This window comes from Coregonus clupeaformis, chromosome 37 (assembly GCF_020615455.1).
Source record: "Coregonus clupeaformis isolate EN_2021a chromosome 37, ASM2061545v1, whole genome shotgun sequence".
NCBI lineage: Eukaryota > Metazoa > Chordata > Actinopteri > Salmoniformes > Salmonidae > Coregonus > Coregonus clupeaformis.
Window position 1 is genome coordinate 31,521,584 of NC_059228.1, and position 25,267 is coordinate 31,546,850.

A 25,267-nucleotide genomic window follows, 5' to 3' on the forward strand; every position below is an offset into this window, starting at 1 on the left:
GAAAACAACCATAACCTATCAAATAGACAGGAGGGCACTTAATACAAAATGACTTTGGGATACTACATTACTTATATCAATTACACACACTGTTGACTTGAGTGCCACATGAAAACATCTTCTGTAGCCATTTTGTGTATCTGTTTGGTCATCCTCTGAGTTAAATACAGTAGTATAATAATGGTCCTTCCACCTCTAAATGTTCTGCTTCTTTTAATACTGTCCTGACCTGTTCAGTTTCCTATAATCATTGTCATCCCCATCACTAATAGTTATTCTTCTTGTTACTGTCTAGGTTCCACTGCAATTGCCCACCTGGGTATTTTGGCAGCCTGTGTGACCTGGATATTAATGAGTGTGAAGTTTCACCTTGCCTCCACGAGGCCGTCTGTATCAACAAACCTGGAGGCTTCAAGTGTGTCTGTCCCCCTGGATATGCAGGTAAAGATTCCTTTATTTTAACCCCTCTGTCACTAAATTCTAAAAGCTACTTTCCCGTTAGGGCTACCGTAGGGCTCCTTTACCCTCGGTGACAAAGAGATCAATGTGAGAGGGCTACAGCTTATCAGGACCGTGGTGGGTCTAGCTGGCTGCTTCATGATATCAGGACCGTGGTGGGTCTAGCTGGCTGCTTCATGATGTCAGGACCGTGGTGGGTCTAGCTGGCTGCTTCATGATATCAGGACCGTGGTGGGTCTAGCTGGCTGCTTCATGATCTCAGGACTGTGGTGGGTCTAGCTGGCTGCTTCATGATATCAGGACCGTGGTGGGTCTAGCTGGCTGCTTCATGATCTCAGGACCATGGTGGGTCTAGCTGGCTGCTTCATGATATCAGGACCATGGTGGGTCTAGCTGGCTGCTTCATGATATCAGGACCGTGGTGGGTCTAGCTGGCTGCTTCATGATCTCAGGACCGTGGAGGGTCTAGCTGGCTACTTCATGATCTCAGGACCGTGGTGGTTCCTAGCTGGCTGCTTCATGATCTCAGGACCGTGGAGGGTCTAGCTGGCTGCTTCATGATCTCAGGACCATGGTGGGTCTAGCTGGCTGCTTCATGATATCAGGACCATGGTGGGTCTAGCTGGCTGCTTCATGATATCAGGACCGTGGAGGGTCTAGCTGGCTGCTTCATGATCTCAGGACCATGGTGGGTCTAGCTGGCTGCTTCATGATATCAGGACCATGGTGGGTCTAGCTGGCTGCTTCATGATATCAGGACCATGGTGGGTCTAGCTGGCTGCTTCATGATATCAGGACCATGGTGGGTCTAGCTGGCTGCTTCATGATATCAGGACCATGGTGGGTCTAGCTGGCTGCTTCATGATCTCAGGACCATGGTGGGTCTAGCTGGCTGCTTCATGATATCAGGACCATTATGGGTCTAGCTGGCTGCTTCATGATATCAGGACCGTGGAGGGTCTAGCTGGCTGCTTCATGATCTCAGGACCATGGTGGGTCTAGCTGGCTGCTTCATGATATCAGGACCATGGTGGGTCTAGCTGGCTGCTTCTTGATATCAGGACCCATGGTGGGTCTAGCTGGCTGCTTCATGATATCAGGACCGTGGAGGTCTAGCTGGCTGCTTCATGATCTCAGGACCATGGTGGGTCTAGCTGGCTGCTTGCATGATATCAGGACCATGGGTGGGTCTTAGCTGGCTGCTTCATGATATCAGGACCATGGTGGGTCTAGCTGGCTGCTTCATGATATCAGGACCATGGTGGGTCTAGCTGGCTGTTTCAAGATATCAGGACCATGGTGGGTCTAGCTGGCTGCTTCATGATATCAGGACCATGGTGGGTCTAGCTGGCTGTTTCAAGATATCAGGACCATGGTGGTTCTAGCTGGCTGCTTCAAGATATCAGGACCATGGTGGTTCTAGCTGGCTGCTTCAAGATATCAGGACCATGGTGGTTCTAGCTGGCTGCTTCAAGATATCAGGACCATGGTGGTTCTAGCTGGCTGCTTCAAGATATCAGGACCATGGTGGGTCTAGCTGGCTGTTTCAAGATATCAGGACAACTTCCGTCTGACACTGGAACTGGCTAAAAAAAGCTTAAAGAGAAACTGTCTGTAGCACAATGGGTGATCATTTAATTAATCTTATTGTAACACAGCACAGTTCCCCTTTGATCTAAGGTTTCAAGAGTGATAACAGGAGATACATCCACAATACGTTCTTTTTATCTAAAGGTAATCTGTCTTCAACTGTGTCTACAGTCTGTTGGTCTGTTATTTCATTAGACTCTCTAGTTTCACCACTACATTCTGTTGGTCTGTTATTTCATTAGGCTCTTTAGTTTCACCAATACATTCTGTTGGTCTGTTATTTCATAAGGCTCTTTAGTTTTCACCACTACATTCTGTTGGTCTGTTATTTCATTAGGCTCTTTAGTTTCACCACTACATTATGTTGGTCTGTTATTTCATAAGGCTCTTTAGTTTCACCACTACATTCTGTTGGTCTGTTATTTCATTAGGCTCTCTAGTTTCACCACTACATTCTGTTGGTCTGTTATTTCATTAGGCTCTCTAGTTTCACCACTACATTCTGTTGGTCTGTTATTTCATAAGGCTCTTTAGTTTCACCACTATATTGTTGTTTTGCTCCCCTCCAACCATTTAGGACATGTTTTACACACAAGACACCGATATTGAGCTTTTTTGTTGTTGTTAGAGGACCAATCTAATCCTGCTTCCTGTCAGCTGGTTGGAAGATTAATTTCATTTGTCTTCTTCACTGTATCATCAATTTATCCTTTTCCAGTGGAAACAGGGGAGGGGGGACGACTCTCTGAGGTATGTGCCACTGAGAGCAACTGAAGGGCATGGCCCAATTCCCAACTGAAGATGCTTCTTTTTATTATTAGGCTCCTATGCGCTCAGCCTCGGCTGCTTCCCAAATGGCTCTGTATTCCCTATATCAGGGCCCTGGTCCAAGTATTACACTATATAGGGAATAGGGTGGCATTTGGGATGCAGCCATTGTAAGTCATTACTTTCTCCCCTTCCATCTAAGCTGGTCTGAGGAAACAGCTAGTGTCTGCCCCAGGAGCAGGGCCACAGGATACGTTTTGGATCGGTTCAACCAGCCGACTTGAGCTTCAAAGAAATATTCGCTCTAATAAGACATGTAACGGAACTTTTCAAGTGAAGAGAGGGAACAAAAAGTCTGTAAGTAAAAAAAAAGAGAGAAAAGAGGAAAGAGTGCAAGTAAAATAGGAGATGAAAGAGTGGAAGGAAATGGAAGTAGGAAAGAGAAGGACTGGGCAAAACGTTAATATGGCTTCGGCCTAGTGGTTAAATTGGCTGCTCCGGGGCTTGATCTAGCACATAATGATTTGTAAATGGTGAAATGTGTTTTTATGCAGCTGCTAGTAGTGTGTCATCTGCTCCCGCCAGTGAAATACTGTAACTCATTGTGTCACTTTGATGCTATTATCACATTTATTCTCATATTGCTTCGCTTCATCCATCAGGGAAGGCAAAGCCCCTTCTCCAAATGGGATATCAACATTCATTCCAACTTTCGTTTCAACGGTTGACGTGAAAATAAAGTTCGTCAGGTGTTATAGCGAGGGCTTTTACATTCATTTGAATACAGATTTATGGGAGAATAAATTGTGACGTTTTCAGAATCCATGCAAGCGTCAGAAATGTGTTGATGTAATGAATTTGGTTAACAGTAGGAAATTGACACATATAGGTAATATCATGCTCTAAGTAAAACATATTTTGAATCTTATTTAGGTGAATCATCCACAGTTTGCAGAAATATGCAGCGAGGGATGTTAGATTTGGTATGCTAGATAGATTTTATTTTGTCAAAAAGACAGCTTGAACAAGGATAGGATTCTTATTATACGTAAAAGGTAAAAGTGAATTTCTGTCATATTATAAAACTATTACAGAAGTCTGATTTTAAAACACTATTCCCAGGTCTGGCTTGGTAATTATGGCCCCCATGCCCAGTGGTCCCATTCCTGCAGTGGAATATCATACCACCACCACTGATGAAGCTGTGGGTTTCCACAGCCAAAGTTGTGCAAAGCCCACAGTTTCATCAGCTATCCAAGTGGCTGGCCTCGGATCGATCCCGCAGGTGAAGAAGCTTCCGGATGTGGGGTCCCTGGACTGGCGTGGTTAGTCGTGGTCTGCAGTTTGTGAGGCCAGTTGGTCATACTTCCAAATTCTCTAAAACGAAGTTGGAGGCGGCTTATGGTAGAGAAATTAACATTAAATTATCTGGCAGCAGCTCTGGTGGACCAGTACTGCAGTCAGCATCCCATTGCGCGCTGCACTCAAAATGAAGGCATCTGTGGCCACTGTGTTGTATGACAAAACTGCACATTTCAAGAGTGGCTCGTTTATTGTCCCAAGCACAAGGTGCACCTGTGTAATGATCATGTTGTTTAATCAGCTTCTTTTTACCTTGGCAAGGAGAATGCTCACTAACAGGGATGTAGACAAATTTGTGCACAACCTTGTAGAGAAATAAGCTTTTAGTGCATATGGAACATTTCCCGGGATATTTTATTTCAGCTCATGAAACATGGGAACAACTCTTACTTTACATGTTGCGTTTATATTTTTGTTCATGTGTGTGTGTATATATATGTATATTATAATACCGGTCCAAAGTTCTGGAACACCTACTAAATTCAAGGTTTTCTTTATTTTTACTCATGGTCTACATTGTAGAATAATAGTGAAGACATCAAAACTATGAAATAACACATATAGAATCATGTAGTAACCAAAAAAGTGTTTTATATATTTTATATTTGAGATTCTTGCCTTGATGACAGCTTTTGCATACTAGTTATCATTTTCTTGTATTCTCTTAGCATTGTCTCAAGTTTGACACTTTTTGGTTACTGCATGATTCCATATGTGTTGTCCATAGTTTGATGTCTTCCTATTATTCTACAATGTAAAAAATAGTAAAAATAAAAAAAAACCTTGAATGAGTAGGTCTACTAACTTTTGACCGGAGGGTGTGTGTGTGTATATGTGTGTGTATATATATATATATATATATATATACACACAGTATATAATCTATATACACACACACAGTATATTAACAGTATAACATTAACATATACCATAACATACTGTACCATAACACACAGCCTGACTATGTCAATAACTATTTGTAATCATATTATATAAAGAGCCTCTCAACCTACACTTCCTTAACGGGGGTCTGGCGAGAAGATGAATAATACACCTTGACACCTGGCTTTGTGAAAAATGAAGAGCAATGCAGTTATGATAAATCCCAATGTTAACCTTCTTAAAGGCTCTTACAGGAGATTCCATCTGAGAGAAATTAAATAAGAATCCTCCAGCTTCTATCCTCAATTACCTCTACATGGCTGGAAACTTTTTAAGTTCACAAACTATTATATTTTTTCTATCCTATTCAGAGAGAAAAAGAGAGAAGGGGATAGGTTGTGAATGCCTGCTGAGAACAGGAGGATGGAAGATTACATGTAGCGTGTAGGAGAAAATGTACCCATAAAACCTTTATTACATACCTACAGGAGAAAACCTTAGTTACACATACCTACAAAACCATTAATATACAAAAACTCCCCAAAGAATTACATACCTACAGGAGAAAATGTACTTCCTCAAGTTAACACATAACTACAGGAGAAAAGGTACTTCCTTAAGTTAATACATACCTACAGGAGAAAAGGTACTTCCTTAAGTTAATACATAACATAACTACAGGAGAAAATGTACTTCCTTAAGTTAATACATAACTACAGGAGAAAAGGTACTTCTTCAAGTTAATACATAACTACAGGAGAAAAGGTACTTCCTTAAGTTAACACATACCTACAGGAGAAAAGGTACTTCCTCAAGTTAATACATAACTACAGGAGAAAATGTACTTCCTTAAGTTAATACATAGCTACAGGAGAAAAGGTACTTCCTTAAGTTAATACATAACATAACTACAGGAGAAAAGGTACTTCCTCAAGTTAATACATAACATAACTACAGGAGAAAATGTACTTCCATAAGTTAATACATAACTACAGGAGAAAATGTACTTCCATAAGTTAATACATAACTACAGGAGAAAAGGTACTTCCTTAAGTTAATACATAACATAACTACAGGAGAAAAGGTACTTCCTCAAGTGAATACATAACCCCATGAGAAAAGGTACTTCCTTAAGTTAACACATACCTACAGGAGAAAAGGTACTTCCATAAGTTAATACATAACTACAGGAGAAAAGGTACTTCCTTAAGTTAATACATAACATAACTACAGGAGAAAAGGTACTTCCTTGTTAATACATAACTACAGGAGAAAATGTACTTCCTCAAGTTAATACAAACTACAGGGAAGAGTACTTCCTTAAGTTACACATACCTACAGGAGAAAAGGTACTTCCACAACTTAATACATAACTTCAGGAGAAAAGGTACTTCCTAAAGTTAACACATACAGTGGGGAAAAAAGTATTTAGTCAACCACCAATTGTGCAAGTTCTCCCTCTTAAAAAAGATGAGAGAGGCCTGTAATTTTCATCATAGGTACACGTCAACTATGACAGACAAATTGAGAAGGATTTTTAATGAATTTATTTGCAAATGATGGTGGAAAATAAGTATTTGGTCACCTACAAACAAGCAAGATTTCTGGCTCTCACAGACCTGTAACTTCTTCTTTAAGAGGCTCCTCTGTCCTCCACTCGTTACCTGTATTAATGTCACCTGTTTGAACTTGTTATCAGTATAAAAGACACCTGTCCACAACCTCAAACAGTCACACTCCAAACTCCACTATGGCCAAGACCAAGAGCTGTCAAAGGAAACCAGAAACAAAATTGTAGACATGCACCAGGCAGGGAAGACTGAATCTGCAATAGGTAAGCAGCTTGGTTTGAAGAAATCAACTGTGGGAGCAATTATTAGGAAATGGAAGACATACAAGACCACTGATAATCTCCCAGTGCAAGGCGTGTCCCCCTACTTAAGCCAGTACATGTCCAGGCCCGTCTGAAGTTTGCTAGAGTGCATTTGGATGATCCAGAGAGGATAGGGCGGCAGGTAGCTAGTGGGTAAGAGCGTTGTGCCAGTAACCGAAAGGTCGCTGGTTCTAATCCCCGAGCCAACTAGGTGAAAAATCTGTCGATATGTGCCCTTGAGCAAGGCACTTAACCCTAATTGCTTCTGTAGTCACTCTGGATAAGAGCGTCTGCTAAATGACTAAAATGTAAAATGTAAATGTAATGATTGGGAGAATGTCATATGGTCAGATTAATCCAAAATATAACTTTTGGTAAAAACTCAACTCCGTCGTGTTTGGGGGACAAAGAATGCTGTGTTGCATCCAAAGAACACCATACCTACTTGAAGCATGGGGGTGGAAACATCATGCTTTGGGGCTGTTTTTTCTGCAAAGGGACCAGGACGACTGATCCGTGTAAGGAAAGAATGAATGGGCCAATGTATCGTGAGATTTTGAGTGAAAACCTCCTTCCATCATCAAGGGCATTGAAGATGAAACGTGGCTGGGTCTTTCAGCATGACAATGATCCCAAACACACCGCCCGGAGTACGAAGGAGTGGCTTCGTAAGAAACATTTCAAGGTCCTGGAGTGGCCTAGCCAGTCTCCAGATCTCAACCCCATAGAAAATCTTTGGAGGGGAGTTGAAAGTCCGTGTTGCCCAGCGACAGCCCCAAAACATCACTGCTCTAGAGGAGATCTGCATGGAGGAATGGGCCAAAAATACCAGCAACAGTGTGTGAAAACCTTGTGAAGACTTACAGAAAAGGGTTTGACCTTTGTCATTGCCAACAAAGGGTATATAACAAATATTAGAAACTTTTGTTATTGACCAAATACTTATTTTCCACCATCATTTGCAAATAAATTCATTAAAATCCTACAATGTGATTTTCAGGATTTTCTTTTCTCATTTGTCTGTCATAGTTGACGTGTACCTATGATGAAAATTACAGGCCTCTCTCATCTTTTTAAGTGGGAGAACTTGCACAATTGGTGGCTGACTAAATACTTTTTTCCCCCACTGTACCTACAGGAGAAAAGTACTTCCTCAAGTTAATACATAACCCCATGAGAAAAGGTACTTTTAAGTTAACACATACCTACAGGAGAAAAGGTACTTCCTTAAATTAATACATAACTACAGGAGAAAAGGTACTTCCTTAAGTTAATACATAACTACAGGAGAAAAGGTACTTCCTTAAGTTAACAAATAACTACATGAAAAAGGTACTTCCTTAAGTTAATACATAACTACAGGAGAAAAGGTACTTCCTTAGTTAACACATAACTACAGGAGAAAATGTACTTCCTAAGTTAATACATAACTACAGGAGAAAAGGTACTTCCTTAAATGAATACATAACTACAGGAGAAAGGTACTTTCTTAAGTTAACAAATAACTACATAAGAAAGGTACTTCCTTAAGTTAACAAATAACTACATGAGAAAAGGTACTTCCTTAAGTTAATACATAACTACAGGAGAAAATTTACTTCCTTAAGTTAATACATAACTACAGGAGAAAAGGTACTTCCTCAAGGTGTAACATAACAAAACTACGGACTGGTATATTGTGTAGAAGGAACAGTCCTTATTATTATTATTATTATTATTAGACCTACTGTATCTACATATACATGATAAAACTGTGAAATTAAGTGTATTGTTATCGTTTCCCAGCAAGAAAACCAAATAATGCCGCTCAAACAGAAGGCGGAACTAACAAAGAGTCACTGACAACAACCAAAACGAAACAGGAGGGGTTTTAGGAGGGGTTCTGAAAAGACACTCATGGGGGGTGTCCACTGGAGGTTGACTAGCAACAACAACTGGACCCTAAAGACACCCACCATGAGCGCCCACAAAATTTGCCTAAGATGAGGCAAACAAAAGAAAACACCACACCAAGCTTAAAGACAGGAAGTAAACCACAAAGTGGAGCAAAACAAAATCAGGTAAATTATTGTTTTTCTGGTAATCAAACTAGGGAGAGCCAACTAAAGGTGTTGACCATCCGCATCTCTCAAGACAAATGGAGCACTGGTCAGCCACTCTTAAATAGCACCTGGACCAGGACAGGTGAAATACCTTCCCACTAATGAATTGGCACCAGACAGGTGTAACACATACTGACTACGTGCTACGAACTATTCAGCTAAAGTCCAACTCAAAACATAAATGGAAAAACCAAAACCTGTAACAGTATACTGAACAAAAATATAAACGCAACATGTAAAGAGTTTGTCCTATGTTTCATGAGTTGAAATAAAAGATCCCAGACATTTTCCATACGTTGAAATAAAAGTTCCCAGAAATTGGCACAAAAAGCTTATTTCTCTCAAATGTTCTGCACAACAGCCCAATGGTGGCGGTGGGGTTATGGTATGGGCAGGCATAAGCTATGGACAACTAACACAATTGCATTTTATCTATGGCAATTTGAATGCACAGAGATACCGTGACGAGATCCTGAGGCCCATTGTCATTATTTCAATTGACTGATTTCCTTATATGAGCTGTAACTCAGTAAAATCTTTGAAATTGTTGCATGTTGCTTTTATATTTTTGTTCAGTGTATGTATTGTTTCGTTGTATAGTTGACTATAATTACAATACCACCAGTTTGGATTTATTCTTAAATGGAACTTAAGAAGGGAATTGATGTTCAGATTTGTTCAATACACAAACAATTACCCTGTCATTAACATTTCATTACATCTAACAAAACAAGGCGAGCCTACAATACTCTCTGAGTTTTATTCCTGTATCAGCTCATTTACTGTAAAGCTTGTTTTAATTTACAAAAACATACAGTATCTTTTCAGCTTTCATTCTGATTTAAACACAAGTTGTATATGTGGTCAGTAAAGTAGCAGGAGGAACTCGTTGTGTTTATAGAAGGCTTGCTGAAGCAGACCCGTCCCAAATGGCATGTTATTCCCTATATAGTGCACTACTTTTGAAGAAGTGCACTATAAAGGGAATAGGGTGCTCATTTTGGGACCGATAGAATCATTAAGACTGAACTAGCAGGTCAATATGGAGGGAATTGTCACTGGCTGCTCTGAATGAGCACATTGAGACTGTTTAATTACAACATGTTAATTATCTATAATTATCTATTAATTTATATATGCCTTCTGCAAAAGACAAAAACAAAGAGATTTAGGCAGCAAGACAGAGCTGTTGGGTTATTCTTTACAACAGTTTTCTGGAAGAAAGTAATAGGGTTCATTTATCTTTTTACCGAAACTGGGGCGAGGAGAACGCTTTGCTATTGTTTCAACTGCGGACTGGCCCTTTAAGCATGGACTTATTGAAATTTGACCAGAGTATGTCCCAGATCACACCCTGTTCCCTGTTTAGTAGGGTTGGGCGATGTCAACATTTGTCGTATTGTGATTATGTACCCATAAATCATTGTGATATACGATGCTATTGCCCCTGTTGGCCACCCCCATATTTTTTTAATATAAAAAAAACCACACAAAAACAACAGTTTAAACGACAGTTGGGCAATAGACGAAAATTGAATGCAACCGGACGAATCATGATGAAAGATAAGGTTTTTGTATGTCTGGGCAGAGTCTAATTGCAAGGGAGCTTGCAATATTTTCTAATATTCCTTTCTGGGGGAGGAGAACAGGTTTGTGTGTCTGTCTGTGTGGCACGCACATGATGGAGCAGTGACTGTCTGAAGAGGAACAGGCTGTCTTACCGTAGTGAGCTAGGTTATAGGCCTACATCATGATGGAGCAGTGACTGGCTGATGAGGAACAGGCTGTCTTACTGTAGTGAGCTAGGTTATAGGCCTACATCATGATGGAGCAGTGACTATCTGATGAGGAACAGGCTGTCTTACTGTAGTGAGCTAGGTTATAGGCCTACATCATGATGGAGCAGTGACTGTCTGAAGAGGAACAGGCTGTCTTACTTTAGTGAGCTAGGTTATAGGCCTACATCATGATGGAGCAGTGACTGTCTGATGAGGAACAGGCTGTCTTACCGTAGTGAGCTAGGTTATAGGCCTACATCATGATGGAGCAGTGACTGTCTGATGAGGAACAGGCTGTCTTACCGTAGTGAGCTAGGTTATAGGCCTACATCATGATGGAGCAGTGACTGTCTGAAGAGGAACAGGCTGTCTTACTGTAGTGAGCTAGGTTATAGACCTACATCATGATGGAGCAGTGACTGTCTGAAGAGGAACAGGCTGTCTTACTGTAGTGAGCTAGGTTATAGGCCTACATCATGATGGAGCAGTGACTGTCTGAAGAGGAACAGGCTGTCTTACTGTAGTGAGCTAGGTTATAGACCTACATCATGATGGAGCAGTGACTGTCTGAAGAGGAACAGGCTGTCTTACTGTAGTGAGCTAGGTTATAGGCCTACATCATGATGGAGCAGTGACTGTCTGAAGAGGAACAGGCTGTCTTACTGTAGTGAGCTAGGTTATAGGCCTACATCATGATGGAGCAGTGACTGTCTGATGAGGAACAGGCTGTCTTACTGTAGTGAGCTAGGTTATAGGCCTACATCATGATGGAGCAGTGACTGTCTGATGAGGAACAGGCTGTCTCACTGTAGTGAGCTAGGTTATAGGCCTACATCATGATGGAGCAGTGACTGTCTGATGAGGAACAGGCTGTCTTACTGTAGTGAGCTAGGTTATAGGCCTACATCATGATGGAGCAGTGACTGTCTGATGAGGAACAGGCTGTCTTACTGTAGTGAGCTAGGTTATAGGCCTACATCATGATGGAGCAGTGACTGTCTGAAGAGGAACAGGCTGTCTTACTGTAGTGAGCTAGGTTATAGGCCTACATCATGATGGAGCAGTGACTGTCTGATGAGGAACAGGCTGTCTTACCGTAGTGAGCTAGGTTATAGGCCTACATCATGATGGAGCAGTGACTGTCTGATGAGGAACAGGCTGTCTTACTGTAGTGAGCTAGGTTATAGGCCTACATCATGATGGAGCAGTGACTGTCTGAAGAGGAACGGGCTGTCTTACTGTAGTGAGCTAGGTTATAGGCCTACATCATGATGGAGCAGTGACTGTCTGAAGAGGAACAGGCTGTCTTACTGTAGTGAGCTAGGTTATAGGACTACATCATGATGGAGCAGTGACTGTCTGAAGAGGAACAGGCTGTCTTACTGTAGTGAGCTAGGTTATAGGCCTACATCATGATGGAGCAGTGACTGTCTGAAGAGGAACAGGCTGTCTTACTGTAGTGAGCTAGGTTATAGGCCTACATCATGATGGAGCAGTGACTGTCTGAAGAGGAACAGGCTGTCTTACCGTAGTGAGCTAGGTTATAGACCTACATCATGATGGAGCAGTGACTGTCTGAAGAGGAACAGGCTGTCTTACTGTAGTGAGCTAGGTTATAGGCCTACATCATGATGGAGCAGTGACTGTCTGAAGAGGAACAGGCTGTCTTACTGTAGTGAGCTAGGTTATAGGCCTACATCATGATGGAGCAGTGACTGTCTGAAGAGGAACAGGCTGTCTTACTGTAGTGAGCTAGGTTATAGACCTACATCATGATGGAGCAGTGACTGTCTGAAGAGGAACAGGCTGTCTTACTGTAGGGGGCTAGGTTATAGGCCTACATCATGATGGAGCAGTGACTGTCTGAAGAGGAACAGGCTGTCTTACTGTAGGGGGCTAGGTTATAGGCCTACATCATGATGGAGCAGTGACTGTCTGAAGAGGAACAGGCTGTCTTACTGTAGTGAGCTAGGTTATAGGCCTACATCATGATGGAGCAGTGACTGTCTGATGAGGAACGGGCTGTCTTACTGTAGTGAGCTAGGTTATAGGCCTACATCATGATGGAGCAGTGACTGTCTGATGAGGAACAGGCTGTCTTACTGTAGTGAGCTAGGTTATAGGCCTACATCATGATAGAGCAGTGACTGTCTGATGAGGAACAGGCTGTCTTACTGTAGTGAGCTAGGTTATAGGCCTACATCATGGGCTGGATAGAAGCAGTCTACCGTCTTCAGAACGGGATAATAATTGCTTTATTTGCCTCAGAAAGATAAGTAATATTGTTTGTTCTATCTCTCATAAAGCCACAACAACTTTAGGACAACACTTTCATAAACTAGAATATTTGGGAAATAAGCTGCTGTTCATAACTTTAACTTGTATTAAAGCTTTTATGATAGACCTAGTAGAAGGATAGGTTATTGACCATTTGTTATGATAGTTAATGTGTCACTCCAGTCTCCTTTTTACCTCATGTAACACCTGATATACATAACGAAAGACACATCTCTATAGGTGGTCCAGGTAAGTCATGGCATAGCTGGTTACCGTCCTGTTGTGTGCTGTCCTGCTGTGTGCTGTCCTGCTGTGTGCTGTCCTGCTGTGTGCTGTCCTGCCGTGTGCTGTCCTGCTGTGTGCTGTCCTGCCGTGTGCTGTCCTGCTGTGCGTTGCGGTGCCAGTCAAGTTGAAATAGGCTAAACCATCGTTTGTCACATCACGATGTCGTCGCCGTCGACGATGGCTGTCAATCCATCGTCTATTGACGATGCTATCGTAAAATCGCCCAATCATATTACAGTGCCTTCAGAAAGTATTCACACCCGTTGACTTATTCCACATTTTATTGTGTTACAGCCTGAACTTAAAATGGATTACATTGAGATTTTTGGTCACTGGCCTACACGCAATACCCCATAATGTCAAAGTGGACTTAGCCAAATACATTTAAACTCAGTTTTTCACAATTCCTTACATTTAATCCTAGTAAAAATTCCCTGTCTTAGGTCAGTTAAGATCAATACTTTATTTTAAGAATGTGAAATGTCAGAATAATAGTAGAGAGAATGATTTATTTCAGCTTTTATTTTTTTCATCACATTCCCAGTGGGTCAGAAGTTTACATACACTCAATTAGTATTTGGTGGCATTGCCTTTAAATTGTTTAACTTGGGTCAAACATTTTGGGTAGCCTTCCACAAGCTTCCCACAATAAGTTGGGTGAATTTTTGGCCCATTCCTCCTGACAGACCTGGTGTAACTGAGTCAGGTTTGTAGGCCTCCTTGCTCGCACACGCTTTTTCAGTTCTGCCCCACAAATTTGTATAGGATTGAGGTCAGGACTTTGTGATGGCCACTCCAATACCTTGACGTTGTTGTCCTTAAGCCATTTTGCCACAACTTTGGAAGTATGCTTGGGGTCATTGTCCATTTGGAAGACCCATTTGCAACCAAGCTTTAAGTTCCTGACTGATGTCTTGAGATGTTGCTTCAATCTATCCACATAATTTTCCTTCCTCATCATGATGCCATCTATTTTGTGAAGTGCACCAGTCCCTCCTGCAGCAAATTTCAAGCACAGATTCAAAGAAGAGCACCTATTGGTGGATGGGTAATAAAATAAAAAAGCAGAGATTGAATATCCCTTTGAGCATGGTGAAGGTATTAATTACACTTTGGATGGTGTATCAATACACCCAGTCACTACAAAGATACAGGCATCCTTCCTAACTCGGTTGCAGGAGAGGAAGGAAACCGCTCAGGGATTTCACCATGAGACCAATGGTAACTTTTAAACATTTACATTTACATTTTAGTCATTTAGCAGACGCTCTTATCCAGAGCGACTTACAGTTAGTGAATCATTTTTTTTTTTAAAATACTGGCCCCCCTTGGGAATTGAACCCACAACCCTGGCGTTGCAAACGCCATGCTCTATCAACTGAGCTACATCCCTGCCGGCCATTCCCTCCCCTACCCTGGACGACGCTGGGCCAATTGTGCGCCGCCCATGAGTCTCCCCGGTCGCGGCCGGCTGCGACAGAGCCTGGATAGTTAGAGTTTAATGGCTTTGATAGGAGAAACTGTAGATGAATCAACAACATTGTAGTTACTCCACAATACTCACCTAATTGACAGAGTGGAAAGAAGGAAGCCTGTAAAGATAAATAATAATACATATCCAAAACTTGCATCCTATAAAAAATATGGCAAAGTAATTCACTGAATACAAAGTTATGTTTGGGTCAAATCCAATACAACACATTACTGTGTATCGCTCTCCATATTTTCAAGCATAATGGTGGCTCCATCCAGTTATAGGTATGCTTGTAATCGTTAAGGACTGGGGAGTTGTTCAGGATAAAAAATAAACTGAATGGAGCTAAGCACAGGCAAAACCCTAGAGGAAAACCTGTTTCAGTCTGCTATCCACCAGACACTGGGAGATAAATTCACCTTTCAGTAGGACAAAAATCTAAAACACAAGGCCAAATCTACACTGGAGTTGCTTACCAAGAAGACAGTGAATGTTCTTGAGAGGCCGAGTTACAGTTTTGACTTAAATCTGCTTGAAAATCCATGGCAAGACCTGAAAATGGGTGTCTGGCAATGATCAACGAATTTGACAGAGCCTGAAGAATTTTGGAAAGAATAATGGGCAAATGTTGCACAATCCAGGTGTGGAAATCTCTTAGAGACTTACCTAGAAATACACTCATTTGTAATTGCTGCCAAAGGTGCTTCTACAAAGTATTGACTTAGGAGTGTGAATACTTATGTAAATGAGATATTTCTGTATTTAATTTTCAATACATTTGCAAAAATTTCTAAAAATATGTTTCCACTTTGTCATTATGGATTGTTGTTTGTAGATGGGTGAGAATTACAGATATTTTTTAATCCATTCTGAATTGAGGCTGTAACACAACAAACTGTGGAGTAAATCCAGAGATGTAAATATTTTCTGAAGGTACTGTATATAGTTCACTACTTTTGACCAGAGTCTTATTGGGCCTATATAGAGAATAGGGTGCCATTTGGGACGCAGTCCAGGATATATTCCTATAGTCCTGAAATTATTCAGGTCCTAGATTAGCCTAGTGAGTCATTCAGGTCCTAGATTAGCCTAGTAGTCAACACATTTCACCTTCATCTTGACCCAGTTGTGAATTGCAGCCCATAAAGTGTGAGAATTATTTGTTTTGTCAAGTATAAATAACATTTATATGCAATAAGGGTGATATGCTGGCTTCCACTGCTGTGTTGTGGCGTTTTATTAGGACATTTAAAGCCTGTGTAGAACATAATTATTTGTTTGCATAGTTACAGCTTTGGAGCAACCTAATGGCCAATATGTCAGAATGTTGTGTGTGTCACGATCGTCGAGGAGTGAAGGAGACCAAGGCGCAGCGTGTGAACGAACATGGTACTTTATTAAGTTAAAGCACGACAAAACAACAAATCAAAGCGACGAATGTGAAGTCCAATAGTGACAAAGACTAAACAGGAACAAGGAAACAAAAACCCACAAAACCAAGGTGAAACCACACCGTATAAATATGGCTCCCAATCAGAGATAACGAGCCGACAGCTGACACTCGTTACCTCCGATTGGGAGTCATATGACTAATCAACATAAAGAACAATTAACCCAAACATAGAAATGCACAACCAGAAATCCCCAGCATAGAAATACACCCAACCAATGAAAATAAACAACCCTGGCTCAAATATCAAGGTCCGTGGAGCCAGAGTGTCACAGTCACCCCCTAAAGGTGCGACCTCCGGGCGCACCAGCATACAGTCTAGGGGAGGGTCTGGGTGGGCGTCTGTCCAGGTGGCGGCTCTGGCCCAGGTCGTGGTCCCCACCCCACCTTAGTCACTATCCGCTTCCGTATCCCCCTCCACATGACCACCCCCAACTAAACCCCCACTGGATTAAGGGGCGGCACCGGACTAAGGGGCAGCACCGGACTAAGGGGCAGCCCTGGACTAATGGGCCGCACCGGGCTAAGGGACAGTACCTGACTAGCTGGCTCTGGCGGATCCTGGCTGGACGGCTCTGGCGGATCCTGGCTGGACGGCTCTGGCGGATCCTGGCTGGACGGCTCTGGCGGATCCTGGCTGGCGGAAGGCTCTGGCTGATCCTGTCTGGCAGAAGGCTCTGGCTGATCCTGTCTGGCAGAAGGCTCTGGCTGATCCTGTCTGGCAGAAGGCTCTGGCTGATCCTGTCTGGCAGAAGGCTCTGGCTGATCCTGTCTGGCGGAAGGCTCTGGCTGCTCCTGTCTGGCGGAAGGCTCTGGCTGATCCTGTCTGGCGGAAGGCTCTGGCTGCTCCTGTCTGGCGGAGAGCTCTAGCGGCTCCGGTCTGGCGGACGGCTCTGAAGGCTCATGGCAGACGGGCGGCTTTGCAGGCTCAGTACCGACGGGCAGCTCCTGCGGCGCTTGGCAGACGGACAGTTCAGACGGCGTTGGGCAGACGGGCAGTTCAGGCGCCGTTGGGCAGACGGGCAGTTCAGACGGCGTTGGGCAGACGGACAGTTCAGGCCCCGTTGGGCAGACGGCAGACTCTGGCCGTCTGAGGCGCACCGTAGACTTGGTGCGGGTGGCCGGAACAGGCCTGACCGGGCTGGCGACGCGCACCGTAGTCTTGGTGCGGGTGGCGGAACAGGCCGGACCGGGCTGGCGACGCGCACCGTAGACTTGGTGCGGGTGGCAGGAACAGGCAGGTCGGGCTGGCGACGCGCACCGTAGACTTGGTGCGGGTGGCCGGAACAGGCCGGACCGGGCTGGCGACGCGCACCGTAGTCTTGGTGCGGGTGGCAGGAACAGGCCGGGTCGGGCTGGCGACGCGCACCGTAGACTTGGTGCGGGTGGCAGGAACAGGCCGGACCGGGCTGGCGGCAGCGCACCGTAGTCTTGGTGCGGGTGGCAGGAACAGGCCGGGTCGGGCTGGCGACACGCACCGTAGTCTTGGTGCGGGTGGCAGGAACAGGCCGGACCGGGCTGTGGAGACGGACAGGAGGCCTGGAGTGAACAGCGGCCACCACCCGTCCTGGCTGAATGCCTACCCTCACACACTCTGTGTGAGGCATCAGCACAGGACGTACAGGGCGGTGTACCCCTGGCCTGGTGGCCTCCTGGATACTCCCCCTTTTCTCCTCCGTCAGCCCCGTCGTCCATGCCGTGTGCCCCCCCCTAAAAATTTTCTGGGGTTGACACACGACCCTCCGACGATGGCCCTGCTGCCGCCGTTGCTCCTCTCTCGCCAGGGCCTTGATCCTTCCCCAAGGTCCCTTGCCTCCGAGCATGTCCTCCCAGGACCACGATGTGCCCACCTGGGCCATCGCCAGCCTCTCCATCTCCTTGCCCGGCGCCTCCTCCCATGTCCAGTCTCCTTGCTCCTGGACACGCTGCTTGGTCTTTCTTTGGTGGGTTATTCTGTCACGATCGTCGAGGAGTGAAGGAGACCAAGGCGCAGCGTGTGAAACGAACATGGTACTTTATTAAGTTAAAGCACGACAAAACAACAAATCAAAGCGACGAATGTGAAGTCCAATAGTGACAAAGACTAAACAGAACAAGGAAACAAAAACCCACAAAACCAAGGTGAAACCACACCGTATAAATATGGCTCCCAATCAGAGATAACGAGCCGACAGCTGACACTCGTTACCTCCGATTGGGAGTCATATGACTAATCAACATAAAGAACAATTAACCCAAACATAGAAATGCACAACCAGAAATCCCCAGCATAGAAATACACCCAACCAATGAAAATAAACAACCCTGGCTCAAATATCAAGGTCCGTGGAGCCAGAGTGTCACAGTGTGGTTTTAGTTTGGGTATTTTAGCTAACTGAAATTGTTAGTTATTATGTTCGGTTATTAGTCAAATTCAAATTCAAATTTGAACAAAAATGTGATGGATTAATTGTTCAATTAAAATAAATTATATTGTGGTTCATACCCTTTCCAAAGACAGGTAGTGCATATTTAAAATACAAAGGTGAACTGAGATCAATTATACTTTTCTTCACAACACGATTCTACTTTGAAATGACCTCAACATTGTTGTAGACTCACTTACTACAGGCCAGGGATCCCCCTTGATATGACATCGGTTGATAATCCATCTATAGAAACCATTGTTATATGAGTCAACATACCCTTATTCACCCATCATTTAGAAGAATGCTCCCTGAGTGATGCTATAGTTGAAATCAGCACAATGCTACATTATAGATTCCCCAGTCAGCAGCACATTGTTGAATGGTGATCAATATCCTCCACCTCTTGCTACAGTACAGCATGGCTACGGCTATATGTTTTCCTTATGTACTGGACAGACCTGGGTTCAAATACTTCTTGAAATCTTTCAGATACTTATAGTGTTTGCTCTAACCTGCCAGGAGTGCCAGATGGGCGGGGTTTGGGAGTGCCAGATGGGCGGGGTTTGGGAGTGCCAGATGGGCGGGGTTTGGGAGTGCCAGATGGGCGGGGTTTGGGAGTGCCAGATGGGCGGGGTTTGGGAGTGCCAGATGGGCGGGGTTTGGGAGTGCCAGATGGGCGGGGTTTCAAATCAAATCAAATTGTTTTTGTCACATACATACTTCCTAAACAACAGGTGTAGACAAACAGTGAAATGCTTACTTAAGGGCCCTTCCAAACAATGCAGAGAGAAAGAAAATAGAGAAATAATAGAAAAGTAAAATTGGTAATAATAAATAATAATGCACAGATAATGTATTTAATATTATTTCAAATAGTATTTGAACCCAGATGTGGTACTGAATGGCTGTGTGCAGTTGTTCATGTGATTTCCACATGACAGCAACTGTATTAGACCCAACAATGATAATGTGTTTTCACAATTAGATAAGCTGCCTATAGATCTGTGGTTACAGTGACTGGTGCCACCTTTACTGTGAGGTGAAGAACAATATGTAACACAGGATTAGATATTGCACATTCTATCCAATGTATATGCTGATGCAACAGACATAACGTACATCATGTAATGTATGCAATGCAATGCAATGCAACACAATGCAAACATGCAATAATATGTCCTATTGCCAATGTTGAAAAACCTCTACTATTTCTGATACGATGTCAGTCATTGAAGCGAGAGAGTATTCACCCTGTATTGATTCAATGTACAGTATTGAGGCGTATCTCAACTCAATCAATTATTTAACCAGCCGTTTCACCTCTTTCCATGAATGAGAACTAAAAGTAAACACAATGTGTTGTTAAATGTTCATATTCTATGTGCTGTATGATATAATGTGTTATCTACAGTGGGGGAAAAAAGTATTTAGTCAGCCACCAATTGTGCAAGTTCTCCCACTTAAAAAGATGAGAGAGGCCTGTAATTTTCATCATAGGTACACGTCAACTATGATATACAAAATGAGATTTTTTTTTCAAGAAAATCACATTGTAGGGTTTTTAATGAATTTATTTGCAAATGATGGTGGAAACTAAGTATTTGGTCAATAACAAAAGTTTCTCAATACTTTGTTATATACCCTTTGTTGGTAATGACACAGGTCAAACGTTTTCTGTAAGTCTTCACAAGGTTTTCACATACTGTTGCTGGTATTTTGGCCCATTCCTCCATGCAGATCTCCTCTAGAGCAGTGATGTTTTGGGGCTGTCGCTGGGCAACACGGACTTTCAACTCCCTCCAAAGATTTTCTATGGGGTTGAGATCTGGAGACTGGCTAGGCCACTCCAGGAATTTGAAATGCTTCTTACGAAGCCACTCCTTCGTTGCCCGGGCGGTGTGTTTGGGATCATTGTCATGCTGAAAGACCCAGCCACGTTTCATCTTCAATGCCCTTGCTGATGGAAGGAGGTTTTCACTCAAAATCTCACTATTACATGGCCCCATTCATTCTTTCCTTTACACGGATCAGTCGTCCTGGTCCCTTTGCAGAAAAACAGCCCCAAAGCATGATGTTTCCACCCCCATGCTTCACAGTAGGTATGGTGTTCTTTGGATGCAACTCAGCATTCTTTGTCCTCCAAACACGACGAGTTGAGTTTTTACCAAAAAGTTATATTTTGGTTTCATCTGACCATATGACATTCTCCCAATCCTCTTCTGGATCATCCAAATGCACTCTAGCAAACTTCAGACGGGCCTGGACATGTACTGGCTTAAGCAGGGGGACATGTCTGGCACTGCAGGATTTGAGTCCCTGATGCCGTAGTGTGTTACTGATGGTAGGCTTTGTTACTTTGGTCCCAGCTCTCTGCAGGTCATTCACTAGGTCCCCCCGTGTGGTTCTGGGATTTGTGCTCACTGTTCTTGTGATCATTTTGACCCCACGGGGTGAGATCTTGCGTGGAGCCCCAGATCGAGGGAGATTATCAGTGGTCTTGTATGTCTTCCATTTCCTAATAATTGCTCCCACAGTTGATTTCTTCAAACCAAGCTGCTTACCTATTGCAGATTCAGTCTTCCCAGCCTGGTGCAGGTCTACCATTTTGTTTCTGGTGTCCTTTGACAGCTCTTTGGTCTTGGCCATAGTGGAGTTTGGAGTGTGACTGTTTGAGGTTGTGGACAGGTGTCTTTTATACTGATAACAAGTTCAAACAGGTGCCATTAATACAGGTAACGAGTGGAGGACAGAGGAGCCTCTTAAAGAAGAAGTTACAGGTCTGTGAGAGCCAGAAATCTTGCTTGTTTGTAGGTGACCAAATACTTATTTTCCACCATAATTTGCAAATAAATTCATAAAAAATCCTACAATGTGATTTTCTGGATTTTCTTTTCTCATTTAGTCTGTCATAGTTGACGTGTACCTATGATGAAAATTACAGGCCTCTCTCATCTTTTTAAGTGGGAGAACTTGCACAATTGGTGGCTGACTAAATACTTATTTCCCCCACTGTATGTTAATATATGTCATTTATTCCCAGGGACGTGGTGTGAACTGAGCATTGACGAGTGTGTGTCGAACCCATGCCAAAACAGCGGGAGGTGCGTGGATGGTCCCAATCGATACCAGTGCTTATGTGCTACAGGCTTCATGGGTTTCCACTGCGAGACCAACATTGATGAATGCATGTCAGGCCCCTGTCTTCACGGGAGGTACACAACGGAAGCTTTCATTATCACTAGAACTGTTAGTGCTTCTCCTGCTGAAAATAAAACATAGATCCAGGGTAGGAGATGTGTGTTCTTTGTAAAGATAAAGTGTTGTTTTTTTAAAGGGGGGGAAATGGTTGCAGAAATGGAGGATATAAATGGTGTGTAATGGTGTGTAATGGTGTGTAATGGTGTGTAATGGTGTGTAATGGTGTGTAATAGTGTGTAATGGCAGGTAATGGGAAATAGGGCTTGTGTACTGTACACAAGTCGTATCTACATGTCAGTTTGACCTTTATTACCTCAGTTTAAATTCCCATGAAATAGTGATTTCAGATATTTGCCTTCTCTCAGTGTTTTGTCTTTTAATATACTAGAGACCTACACCGGAGTGGGAACTGGGGCTTGGTAATGCTATATAGGTCTGTTTTGTTCCTCTGCTTTTTAATACATTTAGAAAGTTTCTCTCCATCTTCCCAGGTGCATTGATGGAGTGGATGTGTATCACTGCCAGTGTGAATGGGGATGGACTGGTGCCAGATGTGAAACTAACACTGATGTGAGTTGAGCTTTATGATAGTTGGGTATCTGGTAAGACCATCCTACGTGGGACTCATCATTACATAACATGGTCTCGTTAGAATATGTTAAAATAGTGTCATTTCGCTAAACATTGTAGTTATATGTCACCCAAACTGACATGAGTTATTTGTCATTTACAGTGACATATGACTTATATTTCACTATGGTGACATAAAATAGTGTAATTTCACTATGGATGCAAGTTTTATATTTTGGAAAAGTGACTGTGCATCGCATCTCCTTATTATACAACATTCCGAAACCTGCGAACCAGGAAGATCAAGATGATTAGTCACCATTCTAATCAGACCAGAGCTGCTCCAGTGTACCGTCTCTCCTCTTTCCCATCCACAATCATATCGATTCTCCTACAGCATCAGTCAATTGAGCTACATGATCATGTAAGCATCGTATAAATACCTGATTAAAAGGAATCGCCTCACCCTAATCCCTAATTGATTTTAATACCCAGCCCAGCTTCAGTAGGCCTCTAGAGAGAGAACACTGGGCTGATAGAATAGAATGCTAATGCAGCCGGAATGTCTCCCTGAGGTACCACTCTGGAATGCACAATCAGAGGCTCTTATTGTCTCCACTTAAAGACACCATTCTAATCTAGAATTCTGCACATACTCTTTTAACTTGTCATCCAACATAGTCAATTACGGATTTTAACAGTCATGTTTTCATATACAGGCCTATGTATTCATATTCAAGTCATTCTCTTACGATATTGTTTATCTATATATCTGTGTTAGTACCACCTTGCAGTTGTGGATATTTATAGTTACCATATTCGTGTAGAGTAGGTGTGCTAATCTAGGATCAGGCCCCCCTGCCCATGTAATATCAATAATATGATCTAAAAGGTAAACGTGATCTTATCCTACATCAGCACTCCTACTCTGAGACACTTTATAAATACAGGCCCCGGTCTCGTGTTTTACTTGATGCTATTTTCCCATCTACAGGAGTGTTCTTCCAGTCCGTGTCTGAATGGTGGGTCCTGTGTGGACCTGGTTGATAAATATGCATGTTTCTGTCTGGATGGATACAGTGGAAAGAACTGTGACATTGACATAGACGTCTGTCTAGAAACCCCCACCAATGTCTCCCTGTGTTTAAATGGAGGGACTTGTCTCGATGGCGAAGGGTCCAATTTCACCTGCAGGTCAGTGAATCTATTCATCCTGTAGTCATGTGTATGTATAATACATATCAATATATACATATCTGTATATAATATGTACATGTAAAAACTTTGACTATTTTATATATATATATATATATACTTTTGCTCCAAGGACTCATTTGAATAATCCATTGTAAAGACTCACACATGCTAACATGCTAATAACAAGTTACAAAGCCTGATAGCTGTCGGCTGTAAGTGAAGTGGTACAACATTATCCACTGTTATGAAATGCATGTTTTGACACAGTCTCTATATTATGAGTTCAGTTAAATCACCGCCTCCAATCAGACTAAAGTCACGCTGCCCCCTCTTCTCTCAGATTGAGATGCATCTGATTGGTTTAATGTCATGTTGCCACAGCAACAGAACCATGTCATGTCATTTCCTATTAACACCCTCTCCCTCCCCTGTGTGATGTATGAAGTCTATCTCAATCAGAGAAGGCTGGTCTCACTTTAAACCAGAGGACTGTTCATAGTAATGACTGGAATGGAATTAATGAAACACTTCCAAACACATCAAACACAATGGTTTCCATCCGTTTGTCACCGTTCCGTTGATTCCAGTCCAGCCATTACTATGAGCCGTCCTCCTTCCCTTCACGTTCTGATTACGGACAGAACCTGCACTGCAGTAACAGGGTGTAGATTTACCACAGCGTGGGTCCCTCGACGTCTTGCTGTTAATTACATTGTCTTAGCTTTAGCACATATGCTCAGGTTCAGGGCCACAAGTCACTGTGCCCTAGTGTAAAGACAGAGGTTCGCGTCCCAAATAGTACCCTATTCCCTACATCTGTTGACCAGAGCCCTACAAGTCCTGGTCTAAAGTAGTGCACTGTAAAGAGGATAGGCTACCAGTTGGGACGCAGACATGGAAGGGCTGCCTGTCTGCCTGCAGTAATGTTTTGTCTGTTATCAACCGTTGTCGCGCTGCAGCATCTGGCTCTGTATACTCAATTATCATTCTGTTTGTTTTTGTGAAACGAATGCTGAAGTTGTATGCATATACTTTACTTTCTCGTATGCTAGGTTTGCTTTTGGTTAACAAATGCTGCGTTTTTATGGGTATACAGTACATGCCATATGTTGAAGTGATTTTGTAAAGAAGGCCTGTTCTATTGTCTCCATTTCCCTGGTGACAAGTCACATGTCAATCTAATGTCTCTTTAACACGCATGACACAATGTGTTGTAATCATAAACTATACGTGAGGGAATAACACTCTTTCTCATTAGATAATGGTGTCATGAGCCCTCTCACTCCACCGGGTTACCACCTTAATGTGTTTCCACTATCTTCCACTCTGCTCATCTCTCTCTCTCTACTCAGCCTAACGAGCTCCACCTGTCCCTGCTCTGCTCGGCTCTAATTACTCTGCCAGCTGCGCTGCATTACCCACTAACCTCTCCCAGTATTTAAAGTCCCGTCTCTCAGCTCTCCTTTGTCAGATCGTCTGCAAAGCTCACACCCCGGAACCTGTGTGCTCGCGCTTCTGGCTCACCCTTGTTTTGTGACCCCGGACCTGCCTGATTCTTGGATACTCTTCTGCCCCAGGAAAACCAGACCTGCTT

General features: G+C 43.0%; 1 protein-coding gene across 1 annotated transcript; it reads left to right on the top strand.

The window, feature by feature from the left end:
• Positions 1–314: 314 nt before the first annotated feature.
• LOC123482759 (protein eyes shut homolog) lies at positions 315–23,695 on the top strand. The gene is made up of 4 exons (XM_045211489.1): positions 315–441; positions 21,749–21,920; positions 22,398–22,476; positions 23,471–23,695. The coding sequence occupies exons 2-4, from the start codon at positions 21,859–21,861 to the stop codon at positions 23,693–23,695; spliced, it is 366 nt and encodes a 121-aa protein (XP_045067424.1). The 5' UTR covers positions 315–441; positions 21,749–21,858.
• The last annotated feature ends 1,572 nt before the right edge of the window (positions 23,696–25,267 follow it).